The sequence below is a fragment of the Vidua macroura genome, chromosome Z (genome assembly GCF_024509145.1).
Source record: "Vidua macroura isolate BioBank_ID:100142 chromosome Z, ASM2450914v1, whole genome shotgun sequence".
Lineage (NCBI taxonomy): Eukaryota > Metazoa > Chordata > Aves > Passeriformes > Viduidae > Vidua > Vidua macroura.
Window position 1 is genome coordinate 28,065,310 of NC_071611.1, and position 15,875 is coordinate 28,081,184.

General features: G+C 41.4%; 1 protein-coding gene across 3 annotated transcripts in view; it reads left to right on the forward strand.

Annotated features, from left to right (window-relative positions):
* The window catches only part of THBS4 (thrombospondin 4), a 47,890-nt gene that overhangs the window by 6,206 nt on the left and 25,809 nt on the right, over window positions 1-15,875 (forward strand). For 2 of the 3 annotated variants that reach the window (XM_054002940.1, XM_054002941.1), the window contains exons 2-4: window positions 4,907-5,110; window positions 9,208-9,455; window positions 10,509-10,614. In XM_054002940.1, coding sequence (XP_053858915.1) covers window positions 4,978-5,110; window positions 9,208-9,455; window positions 10,509-10,614 — 487 coding nt within the window. In that variant the 5' untranslated portion in view covers window positions 4,907-4,977. Of the gene's footprint in view, window positions 1-722; window positions 814-4,906; window positions 5,111-9,207; window positions 9,456-10,508; window positions 10,615-15,875 lie in introns of those variants that run through there. The other variant, XM_054002939.1, reaches the window with a different exon arrangement.

Genomic DNA, 15,875 nt, shown 5'->3' on the forward strand with positions numbered 1-15,875 from the left:
AAGATGACACCTGTATTGTTGTCAGAAGACACAAAGAATTATATGGTTACCACTTGCTAAACATAGAAAGGGAAGCAAGAGAGGTTTCAAAGTAAAATCGTGCCAACCTCAAAGTTAAACATCCTGCAGTCAGCAGGACTGGGTGAACAAGGCCACAGTATCTTCATGCTTCTGACACTCTTTTGCATCCCTCACCAGGCTAGTGGTTCTCTGAAGGGGTGCTTGCAACAGCGCTGAACTTGCTGTCCCTCCTGAACATACAGAACTGTTACTCGACTTTTAAAGCACGCCCGATTCACTTTTGGGGCCATCTTCTTGTGACTGGTAGTAAGCATAGTGGCTTATTAACCACTGAAGCACTCCATGATCTTAAAGGTCTTTCCTACCTAACTAATTCTGTGATACTGTGGATTTAAAGTCATTAAACACATTTCAATTTCCAGGGCTCCTCAAAGACTAGGCTCCTGACCTCCGGTTCTGTCCGAGCCACCTCCACCGGCGCCAGTTCCCGACTCGGGTTCCGACGGCGCACTCCCTCCTGGTCCACCCCAGCGCTCGGCCGTCCCCCTCCGCGGCCCCCGCCCGCTTGCGGGGGGAGCCCCGGCCAATGGCCCGGCACCTGCCGCCAGCCGTGCCCGGCCCCGGGGCCGCCCCCGTTAAACGGCGGGGCCCGGTGTGGAGTGGCGGCCGTCCCTCGCCGCCCTGCCCGGCCCGCGGCCGCCATGGGGTGCGAGCGCGGCGCCGCGCTGCTGCTGCTGCTGCCGCTCGCCCTGCAGCTGTGCCCGGGCCGCGCCGCCGCGCCCGCCCCTCGAGGTAAGGGCCCCGCGCCGCCCGATGGAGCGCGCTCTCCTTTTCCCTCTTCCATTGAGAAGGCTCTGGGCTTGCAGTGTCCCGACCTCTGCCCTCCGCCGGGAGCCCTGCTTGGCAGCGAAAGTGAGAACTCTGCAGGTGCTAGGGGAGCCGGAGCCGTGGCGGGCAGGAGGAGCCGCCGCTGCCCGTCGGGGCGCAGAGCCCGCCCGCGGAGCCGCCCGGACTAACGGTGGGGACCGGAGGAGATGGCGATATCAGCCGCTCCCATGCAGCCTGCAAAAAATGTTTTTGTAGGTGTGCCGGTGGGTGCATGGATCATCTGAATAGCCCGTTTCCAGCTGCAAGTTCTTAAATGAGAAGTGAATTTCTAAGCCGTGAAAACTCTTTGGGAAAACTCTACTACATAGTAGAGTCCATAGGAAAACCTGTACCTTTAAACCCAGCATTGCTGTGGCAATATTATGCACGTAGGAGCTGCTGTATTTTAGAGCTTGAGTTAAGTGGGTGGTATTGCTCTGCGGTAGCAGCTTGTGACTGGAGCCAGCTCGGCTGCCGAGTGCAGCAGTTAGTGCAACTTCGTGCTGCTCCAAGAGCCTTAAAGCTGCTTGTGGTTTTTGCTACATTTTTAACCTCCTCTACTGCCTTACAGAATGATTTTTGACACGTAAATCGGTTATTACTTAAGCAGATCTAAAAGACAGCCAATCACAACAATGTAGTTGCATTTCCAGAAGACTTTGTTGAAGACCTTTACGATGTGAAGACATTTCAGAGAATTGTTATAATGACAAGTTGCATATTACCGGTTTAAAAAAAAAAAAAAAGTCAGCTTTCTAACTTGTCAGGGGCAGTGGCCAATGAAAAACTCCACTCTCGACAAGGGATGCTTTCAACTTCTTGGGGTCAGTGGGAAATTGTTGTGGTAGGATTTCACTCCAAGTGTCTAAGCCGTTAATTACTTTGAAAAGTGCTGAACAGTAGTGGAGCAGTGTTTACATCTACTACTATGATTAGGTGTGACCAGAAAACAGCCTTGGAAGGTCTTGAAAAGCTGGTGTGATACAGCAACAGAGTTAGAGGAAAGAAGGGGTGTTTCAAGTTCCATGCTCTCCTGTGTCACTAATTTCACTCTTCCATGCCTCCTCATCCTAGCACTTTCTGTCATGTCTTCTAGGTCTCATCTGAAAAGCTAGCCTTGATGGGTTTGGGCAGATTTCCAAAGTGTGGTTTGCCACTGTCTCACCATGTAGCTCATCCCTTGTTAGCATTTGTCTAGGAGGGTAAGCAGCTCTATGTTAAAAACCACAGAAGGAAGGTGTAGGAGAGAATTCCTGGTCTGTCTCACAAGCAGGCTCAGTTTAGCCCAGTGGGTATGCACACTCGTGCTTGAAGGCATGAAGGCATGTTGGAGTTTTCAATCCATTGCATGGATTAGAACCAGCTGCTTGTGCTTTTCAGCTTTGGCAATCCTGTTCTGTACATTTGCTTTCAAGTCTGCCTTTCCACAGAGAGGAACAAAGAAACAAGGTCCTTCAAAAAATGAGATGTGAAATCTTTGTGATCTTTTTTTCCCTGTTTCTCCCAAACAAATAATTGTCTCTATAATGGCCAAGAGCTGTCTCTCACTGCCAACTCTGCTAAGGATGTAAAATGAATTTTCATAGACCCCTCATTCTTCTGCTAGCTGCATTTGCTAGCATGTGTATAAGTTGTGCTTAAGGATGGATCTGATCATGGAGTGCATCTACATGCTACTCAGTGAAGATATCCCAGAAAAGAGTTTGATAACATGGTGCTGAAGGATCTGGCTCAGGCACTGTGCTTTGTGGAATACAACTGCCAAACCAGTTTGAGTATTAATTTAAATATGCTAATAACAAAAATTTCAATAAATGTTTTCTATAACTTTACACAGATGTTTCACAGTGTTTAGTCATTACTTTTGTAATATTTTTAAGTGACTCTAGCATAGATTAATATCACAGAAATTGATAGAAATTCAGCCAATAGACATAGAACTGAACAAAATGTATAGCTATATTTCATGCTCTCAAAGTCTTTGGTATTGTATTGCATTGCTCCAGCTGAGGAAACACAGCTGTACTTTATGAATGGCTATTCCTTGTAAAATGCTGTTGTACAGAGTAGTGAGTTGCATTTCAATCTCTTATGTGGGCAGTTGCTCTGCTCTCTCTGCACTAAGTGTGATGAGGTACCCAGCTTTTTGCTTCTGCTTTCCGTGTCAATGGTTTCAGTGGGAGCAGTGGTTGTCCTGGGATGCTGTAAATCTGAACTGAGTGAAAGAGAAGTCTTTTGACCAGGTCCACCATACATATATATTTCTTAGTTGTTTGACAGCAGTATTACTAGTGCATGCAAATCAAGGGCCTGATATTTTTTGTAGTGTGTCCTGAAAATTCTCTGTAGAGTCATGAGATCCTTAGACCCAATGCAAGTGTAGACTTCAGAGATTATTTCAATTACTTCATTAAATGAAGGGGAAACGGTCTTCAGATTTTCTCTTTATTGGAAATAAGATTAGTGTCTAAATGAATAGATGCTTCAGAATGAGTGATGGGAGCAGCATGAACTCACACTCTAATATAAGGGAACAGGGTTTCCCAAATACCTGTGGGAAGGTCTGTGTGCCCATGTGGTTGTTCTTTGAGTGCTCTTCAGTCTTTTCCTGTGTGTAGTGTATGAAAACACTAATGGTAGGGTGACCTTATCACCTTATGGACAACAACAGCTTTGGGGTTGTGCTGTGTAGACAAGGCTCATCTGCACAGGTCCACCGGTGTTTTTTCAGCCTGGGAAATTAAACTTATTAGTACAACCATGGAATTGAATCAAGCTAAGGCACAATGTACTGTCATGTGTCTTTGCCATCTGCCTGGTGTTACAGCTCTTCTATGGTGACAGCTCTACAGTATTGCTCCGGTGCGGGAGAAGAATATGGCTCACCTGATGGTAGGCCTATGGAGTGTCAGTGGTATAGAACAGCTCAGGGTGCTTTAATATTTAAACAATACTTGTGCATTTATCAAAATGCACAAGTTTGATAAAAATCATTTATCAAACTTTACTGCCAGGATATAATATATATACTGCTTTAATTGCAGCGGGTTGGAGTAGGAGATAATCAAGAAACCTAACGGAAGCATTTATTGAGTTTGGTGATATCGTGGATTTAGGAACATTGAGGGGAAAAAAACCCCAGTTTGTTGTTTCAGTGCCATAAAGGACATAGCTGACTTATATATGTGCAAAATCATAGACTCTTTGCTGATGCATTGTGGAAAAACTAAAATAAAAATTTGAAAGAGCTTTCACTATGCCTTCAGGGTTTGTGAGTTTTGTTTTCTTTTGTTTTGTCAGGCCTGTATTTCTTTGTTTTCTGTGCCAGAAGGGAAAGATGAGTCTTATTTGTATAATATATATTCTGAAAAGTCAGTGAAGTGAGAAGGTTGTGAACATCATATTGCTTACCCGGCTTTTTGGCATTTTAATTGGTGCCCTGCAAATGCTATCAAAGGATGAGCACCCTGGAAATCTGTCTCTGAAAATTTTAATGCTGAATCCTTATCTAATTGATATGTGAACACAAACATCTGAATTTATGAAAGCAGAAATAGATTAAAAAGCTTTCTCTTGAGGTGAATCCTTAGAAGAAAAGCACTTTTGAGATCTACCTAAAAATATTTGAGTACCTCAATTTGAAGACTAGGTATTTCTAGGTATTAGTAACTTGTGGATAATTCCTTTGAAAAATAAAAGTTGCTAAAATAGGATCAGTTGCAACAAATTATAGATATTTTGATAGAATCATAGAATAGTTGTAGCTGGCAGGCACCATCTAGTCCAAACTCCCTGCATGTATGGGGACATGTTTCACTAGACCAGATTGCCTATGGTATCCCTTCCAATGCCAGGGATTTGAAGTTCATTATATTTACAGATGATCATCATATTGATTTTTTTGGGGGAGTAGGAAGAGTGTACAATCACCAATATGTGGCTTCAAATCTCATTCTTCCTTGGTCATTAGTATATTTAATTTTCTGTTGAAATTTGCTTTTTCTTTCCCCCCCCCCAGTTTTTGATCTTCTTCCTTATTCCAACAAGCGAGTGGTACTGAACTTCTTGCAACAAGCATTTGGGGATCCTATGCTGAATGAAGTATACTTGCTCTCAACATTCAAATTACAGCCAAAGAGCACAGCCACTGTTTTTGGCCTATATTCATCAGCTGACAACAGCAAGTATTTTGAATTTACGGTAATGGGACGGATGAGTAAAGGTGAGTTGCATGGAATGTGTATGGTAGAACTGGTGTTGGATCCATAGTCACTGGTGTCTGACAGATGAATGTTGACAACTGTGTGATTAACCTTTGTGCTTGAGTCATTCCTGTTGCATACTGTCACTTTTCATATCCCCTCTCACTCCTTCATCTCTTTTCTTCATCTCCTTGATGCTGGTCTCTCCTGGCCAGGGGAAGCTGACCTAACAATCAGCTGATATCTACTCTGAGCAATGCTGAGAAAGGAGGAAAAAAACCATGGAGTATGGAGCAAGGAGTCAGTTTCGTTTGGTCTTTTTTTTTTTTTTTTTTTTTTTTTTTTTTTTTTTTTTTCCCTAGGAACAATCACTGGTTCTTATTACTCAGGAATGTGAGGGACACACGCACATGCTCCCTCATGCATATGAGAAGCAGGTTCTTGTTCCAGTGACGCTGGAGGTTAGATGTGACTACGCAAGACAAATATTCCCAGCACTTAAAAGATCTGTTGGGTGAAATAAAGTGTTTGTTCTTTATTTACTGAAATTATTTAATCAGGAGTCAGAGTAGGAACTGCATCAGTTTTAGAAATAATAATAATAATAGTTTCATTGATCTGTAAACCAAATCTAGGATATACTACAATTTTAAGGTTCAGTGAAAGACTGTTGATTTAGATTGATTATTGTTGATTTATTTATTGATTTATCATTGATTGTTGATTTTGTACATTATTGTTGCTGCATTGACTTCACCACTGCTATAGTAATTTGCTTGAGTAATTAGCTGAATAAAATATACTGTGAAATTCTACTGAGGAATTTCAGTTTCTAGATAGGGAAATTATTCAATATGCTGCAAAAGAAGAAAAGCATACCTTTTTGTTAAACATAGTTGGGGAATGAGTTAGATAAAACATTGGTAGTTTTATCAGGTCTGCCAAAATCCTTCTGAGGTAAGGGAATAAGCTATGTGTGTGTAGGAAATGGGTAATACATGGTCACAAAGCCTTATCAAAAGTGCCACACAATTCCCAACACTGACTTACTTAATTGCTAAATAAATGATAAATTACACATACTTGCTCTCTCTCTCACATATGCATAATTATGTGTGCAAATATTGTCCATACATATAGGAACACATATGTATACACACAAATGTGTCTATATACATACGAGTTTGAACATGTCAAACTGATTTTAAAAAATGTCTGCTGGTCTGATGGTTACTGACAGTCTCTTAAGCCTGTTAAAGTGTTTCTGGTGGAAAGTTACATGGTTTCTTTTGGTTTTGTCCTTAATCGTTTGGTGTTTGAGGAGTATCTGTGTGACTTGGCAAAAACAGTAATGGCATATGAATAGGCAGAATGAAGCAACTTGTCCTGTCGGTGACCAGTGTTGAGTAGATGGGGGACATCTGTAACCTATCCGATGTAAAGGATTGACCGTCAGATTGATGTAAGGATTGGCCAAAGAGAGGGAGGCTTTTTGCAGCAAGACAGTTCATTTGATCTTGTTGCCTACTTATTACTTTAGAGCACCTTGTTTAAGGCATACGGCAGTGAGCAAGTGGTAGGCAGTGTTTTCACACGTGATTTCTCTGGAAGTGTTAGGGATCCCATATGGTTACTTCATACAGTAAGTTAAACTGCATCCATGAGATTGTCGTGTCAGCTGCAAGTATGGAGTGTGTGAGTTATGTATGATCTTCTCAAGATTGAACATCATTGCTTAAGTGGTGAACCAATGTTGGCATCTCAGCAAAATGCAGGGTCTTCATATCTGTGGTATTTCTCTGCATGGTATTTCTAGTTATGCACCCAAATCTGATTTAGGGAGCTCAAAGCAGGCCTTAGTTATACTTTAAAATACCACATTTAAGAGTTTTGTTCCCAATGGTTGCTTCATATTCTGGTTTTGTTGTGGTATAACTGGTAGTAAATGTTTATAAAAGCAAAGGTCTGAATTACTGAGTTAGCAGCTAAACTTATGGTAGACAATTGTGCCTTTCAGAGACAGATAGCATCCATGGATTTCTTTTTAATTATGGATTTAATTATGGATTTCTTTTTAAATTATTCTTTTATAAAGCAAACAGCAGTTAGTGCATAGAAGTGTTGCAGTTAAACAATTCTGTGAAGCAGCTCCTATTTTAACTGAAAATTTGTTTCTTAAGCAGTTTATGTGACACTCTTATGAATATCTGTAAAATATTCAAGCAGCAGACATACTGCAGGGGCTTGGACGAGTTAAATCTTAGAAGTGGAGGCTGTGATCCAAGAAAATCTCTCTTCAAAAGCCTACTCTAGTTTACCAGATGAATATTTGGCTTTGGCTGAGGAAAGAATACTTGATCTTCCTTCCAAGTCTGATTGCTCCTTGTCCTGAAACTATTCAGGCAGGGTCTGTTCTGCGCCCTGCCTCCATCTCCTCTTTCTTTCTCTAGGCTACTGTTTTGTTTGGTCACTCTGAATGCAGGGCCCAGATCCAAAGACCTTATTTTTATATGGCCGGGTGTGCATAATATTCACATAAATAAAAGGCCTGCAATGTACTCTGTCTTGTCGTATCTTTGAGTTTGCCAAGAAATGCTACCTTTTACCGAGTTACTGGTGACCTCATGCACCTCTGCGGAAATCTCAGCTCTGGCAGTGTTTTGACACAGACAGTAGTGAAAACATTCCTGATATTGGTCACAGCTGCTGAGGCTCTAGCACTAGTGTAGAGTTCAAAGATGGAGACATACCCTGCCCCATTCATGCTGGTATAAATCTGGAGATTTTTTAATCATTAGACTGAGGAATTAAAAAAATTTTAGGGAGCATATGTGCAGTAAGTTGGGAGGTCACCAACAAGCAGGTATCATTGCCATTATATTAGTAGTGGAAAGATGGGAAGGTGGTTTGTTAAATTGGATTGTTTCAGTAAGTAGCTATTATTAGGTTCAAAGCTAGTATGAGCTTTTACCTCCACTATATCCACAATTTTTGGTTGACTTAGTGTCAGATCATTTGTGAGCTCTCACTTGATGTAACTGTAGCAGCCATCAGTGAATTTCAGACTTTAGCAAGAGCCAGCATGTAAATATTTAGATGCCTGGTGTCTCTGCAGCTTGATTCCTCATGCACATAACTGTTATGATCAGGAAATAAGAGACTGTCGGCTGGTGATCAGTGGGATCTTTGAAGGTCTATCTGATACTGCAGGGTAGTTATACACTGTCCAGATGCATTCAGCTCATTGCTTCTGCAGATATGCAGTTGGAGAGCCAGGGAGCGATTTTGTGGAGAGAACTAGCTAGCTGATCTTAGCGATCTGGCTCACAGATTCTAGCTTACTGATCCAATTTCCTTGGGAAAGAGACTTTGTTTTCAATATTACTCAGCAAGTATTTATTGCAAGAGTATTTGTCTGCTGTTGTGGGGTTTATTTTATGGTGCATTTTACTTAATGAAATGAGAATTTTTATCAGGTAGGTCAGTCACTAATGCTTTAAAAAGAGCTGAGAGAAGGTTTAGTCATCTCTAGGAGGGGACTATGCCTTTTCTACATTATACTTTGGTTTTATTGAGTGTTTGTTACAGAGAAGTGCAGGTTATTGGTTTGGAAACATGCTTCCTTTGGTTTTTAATTATGCATTTGGATACACTCTTAGGACAGCTCCACTGTATGTGGTATGCATCACTGAAATTGATTTTCTAGTTGTACACTTCTGCTACAGAATATTTCTGGGTCTGTCAGATATATACATACCAAAGTGCTGACTGGAGGCTGCCTGCTACACCCTGTAACTTTACCACTTGCCTTTTAGCACATTATGGCCTGTAAGGTGACTTTGGTTAAGCCATTTAGAAAGGCCTGGACAAAGCAGAGAAAAACTCAGCACAGGCAGCAGAACTTCACAAATAGAGAGTCACGTAAGCATGCTGCTAGTGCTGCTTTGAGAGTCAGTGTCTCATTTATTATTACCATTGTGTCTGCATATGGGATGCATTTACAAAAGCGGACATGTGGAAAAATACCAGAGCAATTGCAGATTTCCACAGGATGTTCCTTGATCAGCCTTGGGCTATCTGCTACCCTCTGATAGTTCTTCTGTGTGTTTTGTCCTAGCGGTGCTGCGCTATCTGAAGAGTGATGGAAGGCTGAATTCTGTGATCTTTAGCAACATCCAGCTGGCTGATGGGAAACCCCACGCTGTCATCTTGTGGCTGAGTGGCCTGCAGCGGGGATTGAGCACGATAGAGTTGTATCTGGACTGCCTGCAAGTAGGTGCCATTGAGGACTTGCCAAAACCATTTTCAGCACTGTCTCAGAAGGTGGTGGCAGCTGAGTTGCGCACTCTCCAGGAGAAGCCACAGGTGAGCATGGAAACTGGGAACAGGCTGAGGACTTAGAGGGATCACAGTGAACCTCTGGATCACTGAATTCAAACCTCAGTCCTCACAGCAGCCAAGCTCTGTACAGTAATACTTTAATATTAAGTTGTGGAAATAAATGTAAATAGAAGCTCCCTATGGAGCAGGTGAAATCTTAGCTCACATGAGGCCTGTAATAATTTTGCTATTTGTTTTAGACATAATTTTTAGCTTTTTTAATAAAATTAAAGAAGCCTACTGCCTCCTTCACTTGAATCTAGTTGTTTTTTGGGGGAGTGGAGTTTTTGTAAGGACTTAGCTAGTGCAGTAAGGGCAGCTTTTTACTAGCTTCTTACAGCTATTCTGTATTAGCAATGGTTTTCTATGTATGTGGTTTCCTCTTCATGATATGCCAAGAGACTAAAAAAGACAAAATAAAGGGAGGACTCTTGTGGTGCCAGAGTGAAACCCTCATCTGTTTGACTGCAATAGCTTTTCTTCCTTTGTCTGCCAGCCAGGAGTTGATGAAGCTTCCCTATCAGCAGTCTGAGATAAACAGTGTCTTCCACATCATCATTAATCAAAAATACTTATAAGACTATACAAAGGCATTCTGCCCCCAAGGTTGCACACTTTGTTTCATTACAGGCTTGAAAGTGAGCCTGTTTTTATGGAGAATGTCTGATGTGCCTATATTCCTGACATGAATATATGTACCTGTTTGAGAGCAGAGGAAAAAATCACTGCTTTGGATGCACTTAAAAAATCATATACCACAGAAATATGTGAACTTCCTAGTATGTGAGATCATATGAATTGGAACGGTAAAAAAAAAAAAAGTTTGAAATAAAACCACAGCTATGCAAAAATCTGCAGGAAAAGACCAGGAATTTTATACAGTTCAAGTGGTGATGGATGGTCCTGAAGGAAATGGTGTAGGACCCCTGCATGCATAGGAAATCCTTCTCTTAAAAAATGAATTTACTTTGTCTGATATTTCATATTCTTCCCATTGTTGTACCAGAATTGTGAGCTCTGTTTTTCTTGTGAGCCCAGGATACACTAGATGAGCTAAAGCTGGTAACTGGAGGAACCCTTGCTGAAGTGGGAAACCTGCAGGATTGTTTTCTTCAACAAATTGAACCTGTACCTCAGTACACTGGTAAGGCCTGCAACTGGGAGTTAAAATTATTCTTAATGATACCAGTGCAAGGAAGCTAATGTGATGAATATTGAAAATGTGAAGAAGACAATAGTCAGGTAATAACAATTATTTTACTAAATTATAGTTATGACAATTTCCTGTAAGTGTTTTAGAAATAGCTCAATTTGGAGATAAAACTGTTGCTGGTGATAAAGCAATGAATTGTTGTTTTAGTGAAAGCCAAGTCTGTAATGATCGAAAGAGGTTTTTTAGCCTAATTTGGAAGGCAAATTTTTGTGATGATGATCTGCTTATGTCAGCTTAATAATATTTTAAGTATTCAAATTGCAAACAATTGCAGATGGAAAGTAGTGCTAAATGGGGTGCATTGCTACAGGTTGTGTGAAAGGAAGATCAATGGAATAGCAAGACCTACCCATGTACTTATCCACACTGACAGTATCCATCACTTGTTGAGCACTGAACTGTCACCCAGAGGGGAGGAGCAAGGTGTGAAGAAGCTTGCAGGAGACTGAAGAAAATGTTTGTGCCATGGCTACAGAGCCTGTATGTCTGTGTGGGAAAAGTCACTGAAAAGTAGCCACTAGTCCTGCCACAGTTTAGCCAAGGTTTTTGTCACCTGCTGAAGGGGACATTGATTTAAAAACAATTCCTTTTCTGCCTGTGCTGAGCATTGTGGAAGGAACTGTGCTGAGCAAGTGCTGAGCAAGGAAGCGGGAGGAAGGGAAGGAACTGAGGGTACTGGGATCCCTGCAGGTCCTCAGGGGTTTAATGCAATCCCCTGTGTTAGGTGAGGGTGCTTCCCAACCTCTGGACACAGAAAACCTGTCCTAGACTGTCCCATCTGTAGTCGTTCTAGTCCCCGTTCATCTGCCTTTCCGCTGTGTGTGAGGCAGAAGAATGGGTTCATACTGTGCAGGGAATATGTTAATATATGACAGCCATAGGAATGAAACTCAGTTCAAAGTTTGAAATAGGATTCATGATATGTTCTCTCTTGTACCCTTTCCTGTCCCCCTGCCAAACCCAACCCTGCAGCATTGCTAGTTTTGATAAGAACAGAAACAAGATGCAGGAATTCTATGAGAGCATCCTGGGTATATCACATGAATGTAGGCATCAGTGGTGTGTGGTGGTAACAAAATCTGGTCTACCTTTCAGCTATGTAAGTCCTTAGTTCCAGATACTTCTATTTCCTTGCTTCTTAACATATGTACACTTAGATAAAAAAATAATTTTATCCTCAAAGCTCTCTCTCTTTCACTAAATCAACAGGCATTTGAACATGAAACAGATGGGTAATTTAGTGTTTTCTCCTGCAAAAACTGGCAGCTCTCTCACAAGTTTCCAAATTACAAACTTGCAGCTTCCTCATTTTTAACTTTTTGCTCACTAATCAATAACGCAAATGGTAATATACAGACAGACTGTCTCTCTGTGGCTGTCTCCACCTGGCTTAGACTCTCAAATTCAGTTGCTTTTAACTTTCAAGTGGAATTAGTATCATTAATAACAATAGTAATAATAATAATGATAATGATAATAATAATAATAATAGTAAACAACTACTCACATAAATATATCCAAAGTCTACATAGTCTAATCCCCCAAAAGAAAAGGTGGGTGTTCCAACAGGAATTTTAACTTGTCTGCCTTGAATTTTGTGTATGCATCATGATACCCTTCTGTGGCAATGTCAATTTTGCGTACTGCCAGGAATGCAGGAATACAGCTGGAATACAAATGCTCAGCTGTGTAGGGGGTGAGACCTAATATCTTGGTAAAAATCTATGCTTTTATATTAATTGGAAAATTCTTGGGAGTGCTTTGGACCTGAATAACTGTACATGGCTTTGACTGTGTGCCTCGTTGTTGCTCATTGCTTTCACAGCAGCATTGCCTTCATGCTCAGTCTGTGAGGCTGAGACACCTAAGCAGTGGAATGAGATTATGATGATCAGACATAGGCTGAAGATGTATATTTGGATTTTTATGTTTGGGTAGGAAAATAGAATGCAAGGTATACTGGGTTTGGTAGATGAGATTAGTATGCTGCATGTGATTATCATCACAAGATCATTCTGGTCCCAGGAGATCTTAAGAGGTTGTCTAGTTCATGTAGGGTACTTGAATCTGACAAAGTGTAAAAAAAAAAGCTATGTTGCACCAGACCAAACGTTCTTTAAACAAGTTGCTGTTAGTATGTCAATATAGACCCATGGGCAAGAGAATAATGGAATGGAGTCTTAGTGTGGTTTTCTCTGAATTTGTCACTGTTCTCCAGTTCATGGTATTCAGAGCTTTTGACTCAGAGGTGATGTCTTTATGGTTTTTATTCAATATATGTTTTTGTCCATGAATCTGTCCAGTCAGTTTTAAATACATGGTCAAAAAATTTATCACATATCTGAGGAATATTTCCTTCTGTTTACTTGGAACCTGCCTCTTCCTAATTTGTAATAAATTAATAAATTCCTAATTCCACATAAAATTTGTATGTACAGCTTCTTTGGTGAAAGATTATAGGCTGCTCAGAAATGTTTTTTATTGTCAGCCATCATCTATACTATAATCCTTGATTGCTCACCAGACAAGAAACCACAATCTTCCAGAGTTCAAAAAGTTAGACAGTGTTCTCACGCTAATGGTGTGCTTCTTGAGATTGTCCCATGTGGGGCCAGGATTGACCCAATAATCCTGATGAGTCCCTTCCAACTCAGGCTATTCCATGATTCTATGGGTGTCATTATCTTAGAATAACAATTCATTATTTGAATGACACAGACATGAGCAAATGTGTTGCTTCAGCCAGAGAGCTGTTGTTCCTAAGAGAGGTAGAAGCAATAGCTCTGAGGTGTTTCACTGTGGCAAGTGTTTGTGCATGCCTGGGCCAACTGGCTGTGCAATGAAGCTGGTTCTATACCGCAACATCCTGGCAAGAGAAACATGGGGACTTCGGTTCCCTGTTGGTCAGTAATACTTCAGAGCAGTCTCTGAAGTTAGTTGTTACTGTGAAAGCCATTCTGTTAATCATATTGTTAATGATTCAAGAATATAGAGCTATGGAGTAGCTGAACTGGGGAGTTGCCTTATAAGATATTAGGGGTATGGATGAGAGAAGCTACATGGAAAGGCCAGATAACTGTATAGCTTCATGCTGGTACCTTTTGCTTACCTGCTTTCTCCTAGATCCACTATATTGTGGACTGACAGGTCCCTTAAAAGCCTCTCTGAGTACTTATCCCTAAACACTGGTTATTCTGCTGCAAGTAGGGCCTGCTGTTGGAATTAGTTTTAATGGAAGAGAAAAAAAGCAAAACCAGGTGTATTCAGCTGTTTCTGCTCTGCTGTCTAAATTTGCACACAGGACTTGTAGTTCATGGCAATTTAACCTGTTTAGTCCACCTTAATGTTCAGCAGTCTGCAAAACTTAACTACAGAATAGATCTGGTTTGGATTTAGATGCTAGCCAACAAACACCATCTGAAGTCTTGAGAATTTTTTGTAGGTTTCAATCAATAATGCCTAAATGAGCATTTGTTTTAAAAATAAAACAAGAAGAGACCCCAGCATCTGGCCTGACAGCCTGCGTGCCAGGTTCCACTACAGGATTCTAAAATACCCATGATATTATGTCCTGTTGTTGTCACCCAAATAAAAATATGGCAAGGTTAGGACTAGAACAGAGGCAGGCTCTGGAACAGGTGATTCTTGATTTCAAACTTGTTCAGTGTTTGGATGAGAAAATACAAAGTGAAGAAAACTTAGTATGTGAGGACTTGGATGGTTCCCTTTAGAATGTTTGGAAACAGACATGCTTTGAAGTACAAAACAATAAGGTAAACATTAAGAGACACATTTTTCATATAAGCTTTCAGTACTCACAAAAATAACATGTGAATGAAAAACTATCAGGCATAATATCAAAATATCCTGCCTGCCTAGACTGTGGAAGAGCATATATTTGTGAAGTTTATTTTTAGATACAGACTTAGAGAAGTAAACAAATATTTTCTTCTTGAGAGGTACAAATTCACAAGTAAGCTGCAAAGAGAAGCTACTACAAGCTACTGTGCTAAACATGCTCTCTGCTTCTTCTCTGTCACTGGCTCAGAACCAGTGTTTTATTTAAGAGATTAAAATCTCCTGTGAAGATCTTGGGTTTGATCTGCTCCTTCCCTATGGCTCATTACAGGTGTAACTTTTGGTCTTGTTTTAGAGGTCTTTAATTGGTTACTTGGTATTGAAGACTGACTTCTGGTGTGAGTTCATAGTGTGTTGAGTAGATTTTTTGTGAGTCCATACAAAGCCTGCACATGTCAGAAGCAAATGCAGCCATGAAACTTGTGCAATGTGATGAGCTGCCTTTGAGAAGAAAAGCCAAATGACTGTTGCAGTTACTAAAAACACTGTTTTGTCAGAGCAGGCACTGTTGATGTGTTCTCAGAGCTTCACAGTGAGCCTGCTCAGAAAGCTTGGTAGCTTCACTTTGAAAAATATGTATGAATCAGTAGTGGTTAGAACTGTGCTGTGCAAACAGGACCAGGGAAGTAATCAACCCCCTATACTCAGGATTGGTGAGGCTGCGCCTCAAATGCTGTGTTCAGTTTTGGGCCCCTCACTTTAAAAATGAGATTGAGGTGCTGGATTGTGTCCAGTGAAGGGCAACAAGGCTGGTGAATGGACTAGAAAATATGTCATGTGAAGAGCAGCTGAGGGAGCTGGGTTTGTTCAGTCTCAAGAAGAGGAGGCTCAGCGGGACTTCATTACTTTCTGGAACCACCTGAAAGGAGGGTATAGCCAGGTGGGCACCGGTCTCTTCTGTCCTGCCGGCAGTAAGAGAACATCAGGAAATGGCCTTGAACTGAGGCAGGGGAGATTAAGCTTAAATACTAGAAATATTTTTTCATTATTAGGGTGGTCAGGCATTGGGATAAGTTGCCCAGGGAGGTGGTGGAATTACCTGGATGCCGCCATGGCTACCCTGAAGCCCCCTGGCTTCACCTGCCCGGCTGAGGCACGGTCAGCAGCGGGGGACACTCCCCCGTTTCTCGAGGAGATTCGGGGAGCGGCTAAGACAGAGCGCTTCGCTGTCTGCCTTGTATGGAGGAGAGGCGGCATCCGAGGAGGGAACGAGGGAGTCGACTCAAGGCCAGGGAAAAAGTCTCAGGTTTAATTCAAGCTCCGAGGAGCTCTGAATGCCATTGTCCCGGTGGCCAAAAGTGGCCTCGAGGCTCTCACAATCATCTTAAATACCG